The sequence below is a fragment of the Oxyura jamaicensis genome, chromosome 10 (genome assembly GCF_011077185.1).
Source record: "Oxyura jamaicensis isolate SHBP4307 breed ruddy duck chromosome 10, BPBGC_Ojam_1.0, whole genome shotgun sequence".
NCBI lineage: Eukaryota > Metazoa > Chordata > Aves > Anseriformes > Anatidae > Oxyura > Oxyura jamaicensis.
Window position 1 is genome coordinate 9,687,075 of NC_048902.1, and position 15,960 is coordinate 9,703,034.

The window sequence follows — 15,960 nt, forward strand, 5'->3', positions numbered from 1 at the left end:
GATTTATCAGAGTTGTGTGTTATCCACGGTGTGGCTACAGATGCCAGAACTGGCTTAGGACCAGCAAGCTTTCTCAGTTTGGATGCAGTGCTACAGAAATCCTGCTATATTGCTAGTAGAGGTAGTGAAGGGCAACAGGCAGTTTCACTGCTTTCCTGCAGTGCAGAATCTGTTCATAAACCCAGCGGATGCAAGGCAGTTCTGCGCAGAGCCAGCATTCAGCTGAGTGACTGTGCATGCTGTTAGCTCTGTCTGGCAGGGTGTCTAGCTCCGGCTCAGCCACACTGGCTCCAGACAGAATCATCTCTACGCCTCTGTATCGCAGTCCCCAGACCCTCAGGACAAGCTGCCTCTTACAAGCACAGCACTTCCAGCCCATGCAGAGCCACCAGGAGCTTGCAGTTGTGGTCCCGAGACAGACGGACCTGGTAACACAGCATCGCTCTTAAGGATCCGAGAAATGTTGTTGACCTAGTGGTTTGGATAGCCACAGCGAGCTATGTGCCAACATGCAACAATTAAATATACAGCTTCGACTTGAATCAAAGCCCTTGTTTCACTGCCAGAGCCAGGCCCCCAATTCTCCAAGGTGTCTTTGATTTCTTCCAGCTCAAAGGTTCAGGACAGAGGAAGTGTGCTGTAGCAGAGAGCCAAGTAAGGGGTGCTGCACAGAGTTAGTTGGGACTTCCATGATTTTGTATTCATGCCATTAGGATCCTGATAGATAGTTTGCTCAGTATAGGCTGGATTTCCAAGATGGAGCCCTTATGCCTAGAGATGACTTCAGTGAGGAAAGTTTTGGTCCTTCCACTTTCCCCCAGCTGGCCTTTTAGAGAGTGCCACAAGGTGCCTTTGGCTAGAAGCACAGAGTGGACTTTGTAGCAGGGATTCTGAAGCCACAGCTTGTTCTGGACAGTCAGATAACAGCACTATTGGGTCGATCAGAAAACGCCCTTGGAAACAGGTACCTTTAAGCTAGAGTCCATGCTTCCTCCTTCTCCTCCTCCTCCTCCCCACTCCCTTCCTCTAAATGGCAGGCAGCTGAAAGCTGGCGCGCAAAAGCAGTTCCAGGGACAGAAGGAGGTGTAATGCTCTGGGACCCAGCTGGCATTGTGTTACAACAGGACAAGAAAGCCCCGAGTGTTAATAATGAAAACCAGAGAAGTACCAATTACCACGCGTGTTCCTCTGCTCCTGGAGCAGCTATTCTGGAATGTTTCTTCCCCAGCTCTCCCTGGCGAGCTGGAGGCTGCTTCTGGGCTCTGCAGCACTGCCTAGGCCCTCTCCAGCACACTCCTGGAGTTGGCATTCCCTGCAATACCACGGTGCATTTACAGCAGGAGCTTCTTCCCGGTGAAAGGTGTTCATTCCACCCCTGCACTGTTATTCCTGTGTGCTGCAGGGGGAGTGTTTCGTATTTTTCTCTTGCACGTGAATGCAAATGTATTCCAAGGAGTGGGCTGGTAGCTCCTCAGACTGACATTTGAAATTGGATTTGTCTCAACTGCAGTTCAGACACTTACAGCTGGAGCTGTACCTAGGCTTACGTTGGAGCTGGACCTAGGCTTACGTTACAGGCAGCAGAGGGAAGCAGGAACTCCTGAGATGCGGTGCATCCCCTTCTCAGGTACACGAGTGCTGCAAACCAGATGTCTTGCCCTCGGTAGGCGTGCTTCCATCTAGTGACTAATGGTCTCTAGATCTGGAGGCCCACAGTAGGTGAGCTGAATCCACCCTTTAGCGCATGAGAGGAGGCAGTAGGACCTAGTGGCAGAAGCAAACACATTCATTTATGGCTGGATTTTGGAGGTGAACCACGGGATAAAGGCTTGCCCTGACCAGAATAGATGCCGTTCATCATATAAGAAGCCCCACACCCATTTACCTTTTCCCCTAAACCATCCATTCCCCCAGGCTCTTCACTCTCTACTTTTAATATATTAAAGGAAGAAAGGCACTTCCTAAACCAGACTGGGTTTCTCCCTCTCCCTGGCTGGAGTTCCCTGGGTTACAGGAGGGCTGAAGCTCTTTGAAAAACACACATAGGTGGGAGAGGAAAAGTCATTAACACAGTAAAACCCTGGCAGTACAAAAGATGCACCCAGTGATCCTTCTGCAAACTGCTGCTCTGGCTTCATTAAAACCATAGCCCACGGCTGTCACTCAGATAGGCTGGCTTCAGTTCGGGTTATCTAAATGAGAATGATCGTTTCTGCAGTGGAAAAAAAAAATGAAACCAGTAGGAATTATTCTTTATGAATTATGTGCTTGGCTTTCATACTGACCTATTGAGTCAGCATTGAGAGTCGGATTTCCTAGAACAGCCTTTCATGCTGGATTTTGGATATTTTCTTCTTTTCAGCTCAGAAATATCATTAGAATGGCCTTTCTCATGCTAAGTGACACTGTGGACTCCAGCTGCACCTTGGATGCAGCGGAAATAATGGGGTTTAGAAGCAGTTATCCACATCATTCATCATTCTGGTTCCCGGCTTTCTTCTGTGGCTCCCTCCTGGTCTGGTTTGAGCACATTGGCATCTCCTAATGCATGTGACCTCGTGGCATCCTGATTAGGTAGGGAAGTGTTAATATCTGGTGTGGAAACAAGCGTTGAAATTGAACAGCTAGCTCTGACAACAGAGTGATGAGCCAATTTAGGGAGCTAAACTGACAAACACGATCCCTTTCTTTCATAACATTAGTTTTCTGCCTTTTTAGCTGCTCTGACTGACTCACTGTGGGAGCAGAGGAGCCAGTCCATGATGTTGGCAAGGACGGCAGGTTCATATTGCTGCTTAGTGGCTGCAAGGAGCAGGACCAGCCCTGTAAGGGCAGCAAGCAGTTAGATGGACCTTGCCATACAGTCACACAGCATGCCTACGGCCCTATTCCCTGCTTTAGATGCTTCCCTGACAGACAGACAGCTCCTCAGTAATCATTTGCCCCAGCTTTCTGCACTGGGGCTCCACGGAGCTGTTCAGCGCTCAGGAAATGCTTCTCCCTGCAGTTCTTGTCACTGCACTCTCCGTTTTTGTTCATAACTCAGCAAACTGAAAATGGCTTTGCCATCCTATATAAGCTTGTGTCAGTGTCTCCCTGTCTTTTGGCCAACTCATAAGAAAGTCACATTTATGGCTTATTTGACATCTGAAGAACTGAGAGTAAATCTTGTTACATCCCTAGGGAAATTGTGGGTCTGGATAAATGCGCTCTGTGTGGCTGACTTGGAGGTCAGCTTTGCAGCAGCACCAGGAGGCACGCTGTTTCCATTTCCTTCCATTAAATCCAAGTAGGACGTTGTGTCACCAGGTTGCGGGCTGAGACAAAACAGCCAGGCTGCACGTGCCTCCAAACCACGAGGAGGCCTCCTGAGAAGGCCCAGCCATGGCAGCTGACAGCGGTGAGTCTCTGCTGCACTCACACCCAGCCCTCCAAATATTTCACTCTTCCAGCAGCAGCAGCAGCTCTGTGGGGAGCGGTGATTAACATTTCTCCAGGCAGAACTCTAGGGAAGGACACGCTAGGGTGTGGCTCTCAGGCCTCCATCCCTCCCAGATTGCTGTGGTGACACAGCAGTGCATGGGAAAGGATGTCAGATGTGTTCGGGGTCTCTGCAGGGTGATGTTGGAGCGAGATCATCTCCCTTGTAGTGGGTGGCCATGCTGCCTCCTCTGCATCCCAGCAATCCTGCTTCCTTGGAGGGACTGCTAATACTACATCAGCATGTAGGGTCTGCTCCCTGCTCCCTGCTCCTCTTCTTCATGGGATGCGGTAATGAGAAAAGAGACTGGAAGTTGGCTCCATGCTGAGTCACGCAGGGTGACCATGCTCTCGAGGGCCAACCTCTGCTGCTCACCATGGCACGTTGCAGGGCAAGGAAAACCAAACCTGGCTGGGTATGTAGCTTAGGGCTGCTGGGCATAGAAGAGCCAAGCACCCTCAATGTCTCTACAACACAGCCCTCCACTGTCCCCCCCCTCCCCCCAAATAGTGTCCGTCAGGTAATTCTTGACTAGTATGTGGCTTTGATGATGGAGCACCTGGTTGTCTCCGTGGGTCCTGCTTATGACTAGTGCTGTGGACGAGAGGGGGACAGGCTCCCTCAGCATTAGAGAACTGGCTGCAGAGGAGGGGTTGCAGCTCCCTTCTGCCAGGTTTCTGGGTGTCCTTGCTAAGAGCTGCTGTGTAGCTCTGACATGTTTTTCTTTTCCTTGCACTTCATTTAAGTGCAATTTCATCTCCATCTAGTACAACTGGAAGTGATGCAGCAGCTAATACAAGAATTAGTTGAACCAGGTGCTCTGGTAGAAGTCTGCTGAGTTTGAGGCTGTTCTTTCTTTCATTTGATACATACAGAGACTACATCCAGCATCCGATACAAAGATAGCCTCCACCATGGGTCAGTGCAACACATATATCCAAAAAGAGCAGAAATCAAAGAAGGTCACTGCGGTTAAAAAGATGTGATGATGGAGTTTATTTCTGAGGTGTGGCTGATGTTCTGGAAATATTTGCAACTGACTTATTTTATAAGAGGAGTTATGGAGCTTTCAATGTAAATTGAAGGTAAAATCAAAGGGCAAGAGGGGTGAGTGCTTACAATTTTGTATTTTGGTTTTTAATCTTTTTTTTTCAGCTGGCTCTGCTCGCATACAGTGACTGACCCAAGCTGAGCTGATGCAGCCTTTCCTGTCACATCAGCAAGGCTCTTGACCCCGATACTGCATCTAATTATGCTGGGTTGGTTGTTTGGGGAGCTGCCATCTAATCTGCTCCCTCTTGTCCCCTGCAGATCTTCCACATGACCTATGATCTGGCTAGCGCGGTGGTGCGCATTGTGAACCTGATCGGGATGATGCTGCTGCTGTGTCACTGGGATGGCTGCCTCCAGTTCCTCGTGCCCATGCTGCAGGACTTCCCCGATGATTGCTGGGTATCCCTCAACCGCATGGTGGTAAGTGCTTGCCCTTCACGCTCCCCGGGCCTCCCAGCGCTAACATGGTGTCCCCATCTTCCCATTTCCCCCCATGTCCTTTCAGGGGCTTTCTCCACGGTCCAGCAAGCGCTGGTAGAGCCATGACAGTCTCGGAGCAGAGCCCCAGCACAGCCTGCTGTGGGCTGCCTGCAGCGCAAGGCAGGAGCCAGGCTCCCCCTCCTGGCAGGAGACAGCAAAGAGCAAAAGTTAGGGTGTCTTTCTGCTGCGATTTGAGATCCCCCTTTCTGCTGAGCCAAAGGGATAGAGGCAGGGGAGTCCTAGAGCCATAGCTGGGTCTGATCCGTAACATCCTAATTCCCATTACTGGTCCCAAGGAAACTGTTGAGCTTCCTGCTCCATATCCACGTGAAGGGTGGGTGTGATCGCACTGCCTGCTGCTCCCTGGGGAGCGGCACAATATCCCATTAAAGCAGGCTGAAGCAGACTCTGCCAATCCACAGTTCAGCCTTCCGTTGTAGGAGCAGCGACCAGACTTCCCAGTAATGTCCCAAGCTGTGCTGCTCACTGTGCTGTTTGCTGTGAGGGAGATCTGTACCATATGGTACATGCGCGGGGATTTCATGGTACCTTTCAACTGTCTCACTGAGAATTCAGGATCTTTTATTCAAAGGGACAATGTCCAGCTGATTAAGCAGCAACAACTGACAAAGCTTAAAAAATTGCCTCTTATTGCAGCTCTTAAGCTCCAGATTCCCCCAGCCAGTTCCTTCTTTAAAAAAAAATAAAAAAATAAAAAAATCAGGCACTCATGCAGAACAGAACAAATGTAAAATGTTTAAAACTGCCAACTTTCATGCCTCCCACATGCAGAGCTGTGGGCACATGCTGCCCATGCTTGAGATGAGTGAGCAGCCATGAAAAAGTCGTCTGTTTGGGGGTTTATTTGTTTATTTCTTCCCTCTGCAATAATCATTCATTTCCTGCTGTTGAAAGGTGCCAGACTGGCAGTTCTGGAGGAACTGTTCCTCTACAGCAGAGGAACAACCCATGCAGCAGCTGCCCTGTCTTCCCCAGTGCTGCCTTTTCATTATTTATATGGCAGGAGCAATGACAGATCAAGGCCCCAATGTGCTTGTGCTCTTCAGGTTCAAAAGGACAGACAGCAACTTGTCCTGGAGAGCTCAGAGGTGCAGGCGAATCATCTCCATTGGATGAAGTCGCTCGGCCATGGTGTCCTTGCAGGGCAGTTTGAGAGCAGCAGATCTGAACCGTGTTTCCTTATTCCTAACATGTGTTTACCAGGTCCTGCTTCCTGCTCTTTCCCGCTTAAGTGGTTCAGTCTTCTAGCAGAGGGAGTGCTCGTTAGCCAAATGATCGTTGAGGATATGTTTATGTGCATTGAAAGCTTGGGTAAGAACCACAGATCAATGTTCTTACTGCTTAGTCTGGGAACCTTTATTAGCTGCAGGGCTGAGGAGAAGGGGGAAGGATGCGTCCTACAGGCAGGAGGGCTCAGCAAAGCCTCCAGGAGGGGCAGGACAGAAACGTTTTATTCAGGGCATGGCTTTACCAGGCAAGGACTCATGCTGCAGTGCTTGTCTTCCCCTTCTTGAGAGCCTGTGAAGCTGGGAATTAAATTTGCCTTGTGTGATATTTTTTTCAGCTTCTCATCTGCAGCTAAATCACTTTCATTTTTTCCATTTCATAAAAGTGAAAAAAAAATGGTGATCTCAGTGACTGTCTCAGAAATGGAATCTCAGGAAACTGGGATGGAGAACTGGAGAGATGGTTATCTGCCCCACCTAGAATTTAGGTGGCTTCCATCCCAAACTTTGTACAGGAAAATGCCAGCCCAGAAATAGCTCATTTTTAGAACATTCAACAAAAAGATGTTTTGGAATCAGATATTTTCTTCTCACACTAAAGTTCTGTCTTCTGATCTCCTGAGACTTCCAGATGTGTCACTGGGAGCCTGCTGCCTAGCGATGGATGTGGACGGCACGATTAGTGCACCGATTTCCTTGTAGTCTGGTGTGAAGTGATGGGAGAGGCCACCGAGTCAGGAAACAGCCAGAAACCAGTGGCCTGGGCTGTTGGCAGGCCTTGGTACTGAGGTGCTGATGGTGCTGTGCAGAACGGCTTTCTGAGAGCTGTGGTGGGCAGGGCTGGGAGGCCCTGATGGCATCTGTCTGTGACAGAGTCTCCAGGTTGGATCTTGGGACACCCATTATGGACCTGGTCACAGCTGGGAGGGGATACATACGCGGGGGTCACGACTGCCGTGATTGCCCACAGGAGCTAAAAAGCTGGGATGGACCCACTGTGGGGAAGAAAGAAATCTTCTGAGGCTGCTGCATCCAAGGGTAGCTGTTCGTAAGGTGCCAAATGCTTTGGAGGCTTGCTCCTTGTGTGTGCTGGTGCTGTTCATCCCCACTCCAGAGTTTCCCACCTAGCCACTTGGCAGTCCATAAAGCCAGCTCTGACTCCAATGCAGCGGGAAAAGAAGATTCATCACCTCCCATCTGCTTCCTAAAGTTTGATCCTCTTCCAGGGGATCTGTGAAGCATCTGGTGTTGCCAAAATCATATCAGGGGCTCAATAAATCCCTGGGTCCAGTTCATTTTGTTGTTTTCTATGTTTCCATCTTTCATCGTTAGCAATTGTAGCACTGACTCTCTGTGAGCCTTCTTTCTGAACGGGCTCTGAAATGGCAGGGAAGGATGTCCTCAGTATTAATTGCTCAGCCCCAGTCTCAGGGGCCTTGGCGTTAGCTTCCCTACCGGGCACTTTATTAAAAAGGGAAACACAAGTGAGTCAGCTCCAGGGAGGCATATGTGCAGGCAGCAGCATCGCCCCACGACCCTTGCCTGGCAGCTCCTCATCAGAGAAATCCGAGTTCTGCTGAGACCTGAAAGCTGCTGGAAACACGTGGCTCGCTCCCCTGGGTACTGAACTCAACTGATAAACCCTGCAGGGAAGGCAAACATCCCCCTGTCAAATGCAGCGACCTTGCACAGGAAATACTGATCATCTTCCCTTCTGCCAAAAGAAGGAGAGTAGCTCCCCTTTGAGCCTCCCACCCCCACCCCTGATACGTTGTTGTGTTGCTGATAGAAAGGAAGAAGAGATGCTGGTGCAGCACGTAGGGTGGAAGACAGAGCAATCCTGCATGGGTCTCCTGGATGATTCCTAATTCCCCCCAAGCCTCTGGTGAGCAGCACCCTCATACCCTCGCTCAGCAGGCCTGCAAAGCTGCATAGTAGATTTATAAGATTTATAGATTTATATGTTGCGTTTTATAAATCTGTCAAGGAGTAGCTGCAAGGGTAGGGCTGCTCCGTGGTGGTGTCAGCAAGGTGACCCCTGCACAGGCAGTGCCCTCACCTGCTGGACCTGAACAGGGTGGGCAGAGCAGAATTGGTGATGGAAGGGTCCGCTGAATATCCCAGAGAAGGCAAGGTGATAATCATGTCCAAGGTCCATCCAGGGAGTCCAGTTAGGAGCAGCAAGACACGGGACCAGAGGCAGGGCTGGAGACAAGGCTAAAGCACATGTCCAAGGCCCAGCCAGGGGATGGGGCTGGCAGAGGTACAGCCCTGACAGCTCTCACAAGGACTGGGTGCCCAGGCTGAGCTCTAGGAACAAGGTGTGCATGGGTGGGGGTCCTACACAAAGCTGATGGGCAGTGAAGACTTTGCGGTGCACCCGGAGTCCTGAGAGAATCTTCTCTTCTGTAAGGCAAAGGCCACACAAAGCTCACCCTGGAAACAAGCCCAGAACAGGCAGGTGTTGTCCTGTGAGGTATGACCCTTCATCTCCATCTCTGGTCCCACTATTCCTGCACCTTATACTGGATCTGAAAGTCCATTTCCCTACCCAGCAGTTAAGGTGTTGTCCAGGGGAGGGCAGTGATGCTCAGAGGCCTTATTTTGCAGCAGGACCCAAGTGGTGGGCAGCGGCAAACCCAGAGTAACAGCTTGTGGCCAGCAAATGTCACAGCTGGGACAAACGGGGGGGTCCACAGAGTGCTCACACCCTGGTTGGCTGGGAAGGTGGTCTCAGATATGTACCACATGTAACCTACAGCTCATCTGGCTAGGATGACAGATGGAGGGGGAAAATACACCCTTTCACTACAGACAGACTCTTAATTCTGTGAAATGTCAGTGGTGTAAGTCAGGCATTGCCGTGTGCCCATGGACTGCGCCCAAGAGCTTGCCAGGACTTTTCTGTTTCCCCACTTCTCTCTAGTCCTCTCCTAGGAGGGCTGGGCCAGGCACACTCACATGTTCCTCAGATCCAGCAGCATCCTGTGAGACACCGTCCTGTTTCTCTAGGTGCTCCTCTAAGGCACAGAGCCCCATGCTGCCTTTGAAGAGTTTCAGCTATGTGTTTCCAAGTATTCAGGGGTGGATCTGAGCAGAGGCATTGAAGTCCAAACACTAATCCTAGAGAAATCCTTACGGTCCTGCCAGCGTGGATGTTGAAAGCAAGCTAGTTTGAGAAACCACTTCAAAGTAACTTTAACTCCTGTTTGCAAACACTCGTAGTGCCTGGCATGTGTTTGAGATAACATCCCTCTTGACTATGCTCAAGCACAGATCTGTGGCTCCATTTTAGCTTGCTGTGAGATTTGGCAGAGGAGTCATTTTGTTTCTGCAGTTTTAAGGCTGCATTTGCCTCCCCTAATGGATCTGTAGTGCAGCCCTCCCACTATAGGGACTGATCTGATGATGGTGTACTGCCACAGCAGAGGGGAAAGCTGTGTATAGGGCACTGTGATGCTGGTAAACTTGTGTCCACATCACATTTTGAACCAGTGCTGCTCATCTGGCATAATTCTGTGGAAAACAAAAGGGTGAAGAGCAGGCCTGAAAGGTAAAGATACAGTGAGACCTATAAGCAAAGAGTTGTGTAGACTGTGCCGTGATGATCCAGCACCCTTTACAGATGCTCAGAGAGCTCAGAGATTGTGTCCTGAAGGTAATTCTTTGAAAGGTTCCCCTTCATGGAAGTGCCTCCCTTTCAGCAGTCCTTGAGCTCTTCTCCCAGCAGGCCACGCTGCTAGGGAATGCTGTAAACACTCCGGGTTTTCCTCCAGCTCTCTCTCCTCAGCCTGTCATTACTCAGCCAACTCCTCGCTGTTGAGATCTGTAGAGCTCCCAGGGAGCCAGAAGTGTTTCTGCAGGCTGCTGGGGCTCACTGGTGTTGGACTTCAGGGGTTTGGATGACTAATTCCTTCCAAATGCTGGTCTCCTAGACCCAAAAGTTAGTTGGGAACTGTTGTCTCCTATTTACTGAGGAGGAAACCAAATCCGGGGTGGTTCTGGACTTGCCAGCTCCCTAACAGCAAGTTGCTGGAAGAATGGCTTTTAAAACCCAAACCTGCCTGATGCTCAGACTCTCCTCTTTGCTCATTCCTGGTCACCAAAGATGCTGGCAGCCAGTTTCCTCATGTTTCAAAATCCAACTCAACCAATCTTTTTCTGTCTCCCCAAATTCCCTCTGGAATTTCTGCTCAGCATTTCTTTTCTCCTTGCCCTCAATTCTGTTCCGGAGGCGCTGCCCTCTTAAACTACTGCCACACTGAACTCAGGAGGCAGCAGCATTTCTGCAGCGCGGGTGAGAAGTGCTGGCATGGGAAAGGTATTTGCTTTGAGAACTTCCTGGCTAAAAAGGAAAACTGGCCTGAGGGGACAAGGGGAGAAGAACTCACGTTCTGCTCCGTCAGGCCAAGTGCACATCTCTGTCCTTTCTCTGCCAGACTCAACTGGTGGGTCTGTAATAGAAGGGTGGGCTGGGGCGGGCTTAACCCCTGTGCCATGGGTTGCTGGATTTTTGTCCTGAAACTGCCCTCTTCAACCAGGAGTATCAAATTGTCCAACTGATAGCCAAATTGTGCTTTTTCACATCTTGCAGTTTGTATTTAGTGCTGGGACTGACTCGTGTCTCCTTGCCTTGCCATGCTCCTCTCAAGGAGCTGCATCCTGCCCTGTATAGGCAGCAGAGCGCAAATTCTTTTTGATTCTCCTTTGGGGAGTCACACACTGGGGTAAGCCAACTGCATAGCCAGGAATAGAGACCCCAATGGCAGCATTGTCTGTTCTGAGCACTCGTGGGTAGTTTTTCCCAGCGCAGGAGGTGAACTGGTTCTGCTCTGTTAGGGAGGGGAGCCCAGACAGGCTGGCGCCAGCCGGGAGCAGTCCCTTCTGGAACCCTGAATGTGCTGCTGCTTCTATGTCTGCTTCGCTGTCACTTGTGTTGCTTTGCCCTTCTTGCTGCAGTGTGAATCAGGCCTGTCTTGCATAACGTAACCAAATAGGTAACACTACCGCCTGTCTTTGTCCACGTGCTTATCTCCTAAGCAAGCGTGACCACTCTCTGGAGGTTCCAGCTCTTTGCCACGGCTCCCAAACAGCAACAGTACGCTTTGGTTCTGTTTACTACCTGTAAGCTTACTGAAAAATTTCCATCAACATCAGTGACACCCAGAAAGTTGTTTTTTTTGTAGACAGGTCATCAGCCATTCACCTGATGGTGATTAGATCCCTCCAAGGAGGCGTCTAGCACTGCTGGTCACTGGTGCTGAGGCTGCTGCATCTCTCTGAAGGAGTTGCCCAAGGTGTGGCTCACCTCTGCCAAGCCCCAAAGCAGGCCTGCTGCACCATGACCTTCTGAGTTGCCGTGGTGTATGTATCTGCACTGCTATATGCACGATGTTAGCACCTTCCTAGGAACAGAAAGAAGACTGATGAATGTAGAGATTATGTGCTGCGATGAATGTCACCGTAGCAGCGGTATTTTTTCACATGCCTTGTAATAGCAGTGTGTGATGACAGTGCATTTACTTTACAAGGTTTTGTGGCAAGGACTTGCTAGCATATAATACCCACAGGACAGTAAATGTACCTTGTGCTGTTCCATGAACTCAAGCTAATCAGAATAGTCATGAAGCTTATGTTGTATTTTTCTCCCTTTCCCATGATATAATTGCCAAGGTGCCTCTGCTGTTAGTTGCAGTGGGAAAGCACAGGATGTCCAAAACAAGCCATTGACTTCAGCTGGCTTCTCACGGTGGTTTATTGCATCTCTCGAATGAGACTGTTTGTAGTTTGTTCAGCTCCCCCAAAAAAGCCCAGTTTGACACTGCAAAGAACTCGCTGTCTGGACATTATCATCTTAATTTTCTGCCCTTTCCATCTCTTCAGGTAATGACCAGAGACCATGAACATTGCATAAATTGCTGGGGTGTAAGTGATTTTCCCCACTTTAAGATCTTACTGCTGGCAACCTTGCTCAGGCTCTCTTTTACCAGTTCTCTGAAAAATCCATTTCCCGGGGGAGTAATCATTTGCATCAGTCCCTTCTCCCACATGTGGGTCACTTTGAAATTATCCCAGTGCATGGTCCCATTTTATCCCAGGTTAGCAGTGTGTCGGTCTGGCTTCCTTTCTGCAAAGCCTCACTGGAAAGAGCACATGGGACCTGTAAAACCCTACCAAAGTCAGTTATTGTCAGATGGCTGAATTTAGGCTTTGTTTTTAAATCCAGTGTGCCCAACACTTCCAAGCCATCAAGGAATCAAATTGCTTGTTTAACATACAGGGGTGCTTTAAACATGGACTTTGGGGTCTAACATTAGGTATTCTTTTCTGAAATGTGTTCATCTCCCAGAATGTCTTGTCCCACGGCTAAAGCTTTGTCTGTCTATCTGTCTCTTTAGAATGACTCCTGGGGGAAGCAGTATTCCTATGCGCTGTTCAAGGCAATGAGTCACATGCTCTGCATTGGGTACGGGCAGCAGGCGCCCGTTGGCATGTCAGATGTGTGGCTCACTATGCTGAGCATGATTGTCGGTGCCACCTGCTATGCCATGTTCATCGGCCATGCCACAGCCCTAATCCAGTCTCTGGACTCCTCACGGCGTCAGTACCAGGAGAAGGTAAGGACTGGGCTTTGCAACCCTTATGTGACCCAGGGGTGGTGTACATATTGTCTGGAGGAAGTCAGGACTGTGAGTAACTCACGTGAGAGGCCATAGGTCTGGTGTCTTCGTCACCACAGCAGTTTACAGCTAATTTAATTTGTTTATCCAGACAGACCCATGGAGGAAACAGATGTGGGATCAGATGAATAATAGTAGGGCAACTGGGTGATTCTTTTTGTATCAGACTACCTTTTTAGATTGGCATTATCAATGTCACTGGTATCTAAAATTAAAAGTCACTTTTTCCTTTCTGAGATCTTTTTCCAAATCCCAAGTAAACATTCAGAACGTGCAGCTTTGTTTAGCAAGCACTTCCTTTAAAAGGATCCGGATTAATCTCTTCAGTGCTTGTGAGTGAAACTACCTAACAAACCCCAAAGCACAGATCAAAGCTCAGGAGCACCAAATAGGTTCCCCAGGTAGCTATCGAATTAATTGCACGGTGGTTGAATAGCATAATGTAGGGCACAAAGAGAAATGTCACCATTGATCAGGTTACCGCTGCAGTGGCAGTAACGCCTGGTGGTGGGTTCAAGGTGATGATGCAAATTTGTAAGAAGTTAAGGGGCAAACGGGCACTCACTGTGATTCAGTAACTTATGGAACTGCCTCAATTCCTTCACTCTTTCCACGCCTGCAGTATGTTTCTGTCTGTACAGTGGCATTTCATCTTCTAAAGCAAAGGAGCTGCTGGTGCAATGATGCTTTTCCTTGTAGGACACAGGCAGGAAAAGCTGCCTTCACCTTCTGGTTGAAACAGCAGGTCTGCACCTCCACGAAACGGGAGGGCTGTGTGTAACTGAGAGCAAGGGCCTGGCTGGCTCAGAGGTGTTACAGTCAAGGTTAGGTGAAGATTAAGAAGAGGAAGAATGAGGTGCTAGTCCTATTCTGACCTTGCCTGGTGCAGTTAGATTAGGTGAGAGGGTAGTTGCTGTTCAAGCCATAAAGTACGGCTAGTATGCACTGGCTTAAGAAAGGTGAGGATTTAAGCTGCTGCATGGAAGGAGATGGGAGAAAGGCTTTATTAGGTGGCCTAGAGCAGGTCTGAGACACAGGGATTACAATGCTGGGCCACAGAAAGACCTTGCAGGAGGGCAGAGACTGAAAGCAAAGACCAGAGGGTGAATCATGCTTTTAGGATAGGGAAAATCTCAAACCTCAGCTTGAGCTAAAAGAAAAAGCCCAGGAGGAAAAGCGTGGAGGTCTGGGATGCGTTTTGCCTCTGTGTTCCAGATTGGCTGGACTAAGGCTGAGAGTAAGGCATGCCAGATAGAAGGACACTGCAGCACTAGGAATGCAAGCTGATCAAATCTGTGTATGCAGAATATTTATTCAAATGTGTTTGAAGTAGCATAGAAGTCAAGGACTGATTTGCAAATCCAGCCACCTGGTCAGCCTAGCCGCAGCCAAGTTTACACCTGCAGGACTGGGCAGCATGATTTTTTCCCCAGCCAGGTCTGAAGACAAGGGCAGAACTTGACCCTGGACATCTGATTCCACTCAGTGCTCAAGGAAATTAGTCACCACTAAGCCAGCAGAGACTGTAGCCAGGGTGGCAGAAGAAGTGTGAAATGTTAAATAAAGCCTGATTAGAATGTGGAGGAGTGAATGAGAGGGTTAATAAATCCAGGAGAAAAGCTTTGTGATGAAAACACTGAGTAGAGTGTTTAACAAAGGGTGTATTTCATGTGTAGTGGTTATAGCAGGTTCATTTCCCAAGGTGTTCTCCTAGGAACAAAGCCTCAGGGAATGAGTACATTCAATTTCCTCTTGCAAATGGGACAAATGATGGTCTAAAAACAAATATGTATTTACTTTCTGCATTCCTTAGCACTTGAATAGCCATGATTAAAATGAGGCTGCTTCGTGATTTGCAGCCCTGCAACTCAATTTAGTTCAGTCCTCTTGGGACGATGTGTCTGTTGAAGCATATTATAAGCAAAGAATCTCAACAAGTTGGCAGGGTCGACTGGGAGAAGCAGGCAGGAGTTTGGAGACTTCTGCTGAGTACCCCTTTGGTACTCTGCCTCTCACCTCAGCAGGCTGCAGAGATTTTTGCAGCTGTTCCGGGAGTAGCCAAAGAAAGGGGGTACAGTGGGGAGAGAGAGGAGTGGCAGAAATGACTGTCAAAACAGGACAGAAGAGTATAGCCAGTAACTTTATTGGCAGGCTTTGTGTAACCTTCAAGACGAGGTTTGGGAGGGAGTTTGTAGTGAAATTTCAGATTGGTCTGTGTCTCTGCCAAACAACTTGTTCTTCCCTTGTACAAACGGCTTCTGAGAAGAGGAATAAAAGACAAGATGTGCTGGCTGTTGGATTCAATAGCAGGCTTGTCACAGTAAACAGTACATGATTTAGCCCCATCTTTCACTCTTGATTGGATTCATTGAACATTTGGAGACACGATCCCTGTTCTGTCTAAATCTCCTCCTGTAGCTTCTGAACTCCATGCTGTGCCGGTTTCTGCAAGGCAGGGAAGCCATACAGGATCGACAGGTTGGTAGGAAGAGATTTTGGAGAGGGAGGTCGAACCCTCCAAGACAGTTTAGTGCCAAGGTTCCCAAGTACAAGCGGAGAGTCCCGTGTGGCACAGAGCACTCACACCACCTCAGGCACTGGAAATGGCACAGCCATCATGTAAGTATGGCTCTGTGCCATCCTTATAAAGCTCTGAGGCAGAATAGCTCTTTAGCTCTGGCACTGTGAAGTGGCTGTTTTATTTCCAGTCCCTAAGACAAAGCTAGAACAGACCTCTCTGTCCTGTCCTGCATTGCACAGTGTGTTACACCCTAAATGACTTGCCTGTGGTCACACAGGGAGAGTCAGTGACAGCAGGGTCAGAAGCTGACTCCTGTCTCTAAACTGCAGTCTAGTGTCTAGCTTCAAAATCTCTTTGCACCCACAGATGGTATCCTTTCTCTTACATGTGTATGATGGGAGACTATTACAAGTTCATCCGGAGCGGTTCTGACAGAAAAATCTTCCAAAGTCGTGGAGTTAACATTTTATAACTGAATTGATCTGACAGCTCTGACCA

At 49.0% G+C, this 15,960-nt stretch overlaps 1 protein-coding gene across 3 annotated transcripts in view; it reads left to right on the top strand.

Moving 5' to 3' along the window:
- Nucleotides 1–15,960, top strand: part of HCN4 (hyperpolarization activated cyclic nucleotide gated potassium channel 4) — a 148,607-nt gene that overhangs the window by 98,149 nt on the left and 34,498 nt on the right. For all 3 annotated transcript variants that reach the window (XM_035335307.1, XM_035335310.1, XM_035335308.1), the window contains 2 exons: nt 4,793–4,954; nt 12,660–12,878. In XM_035335307.1, the coding sequence (XP_035191198.1) occupies nt 4,793–4,954; nt 12,660–12,878 (381 nt within the window). The remainder of the gene's footprint in view (nt 1–4,792; nt 4,955–12,659; nt 12,879–15,960) is intronic.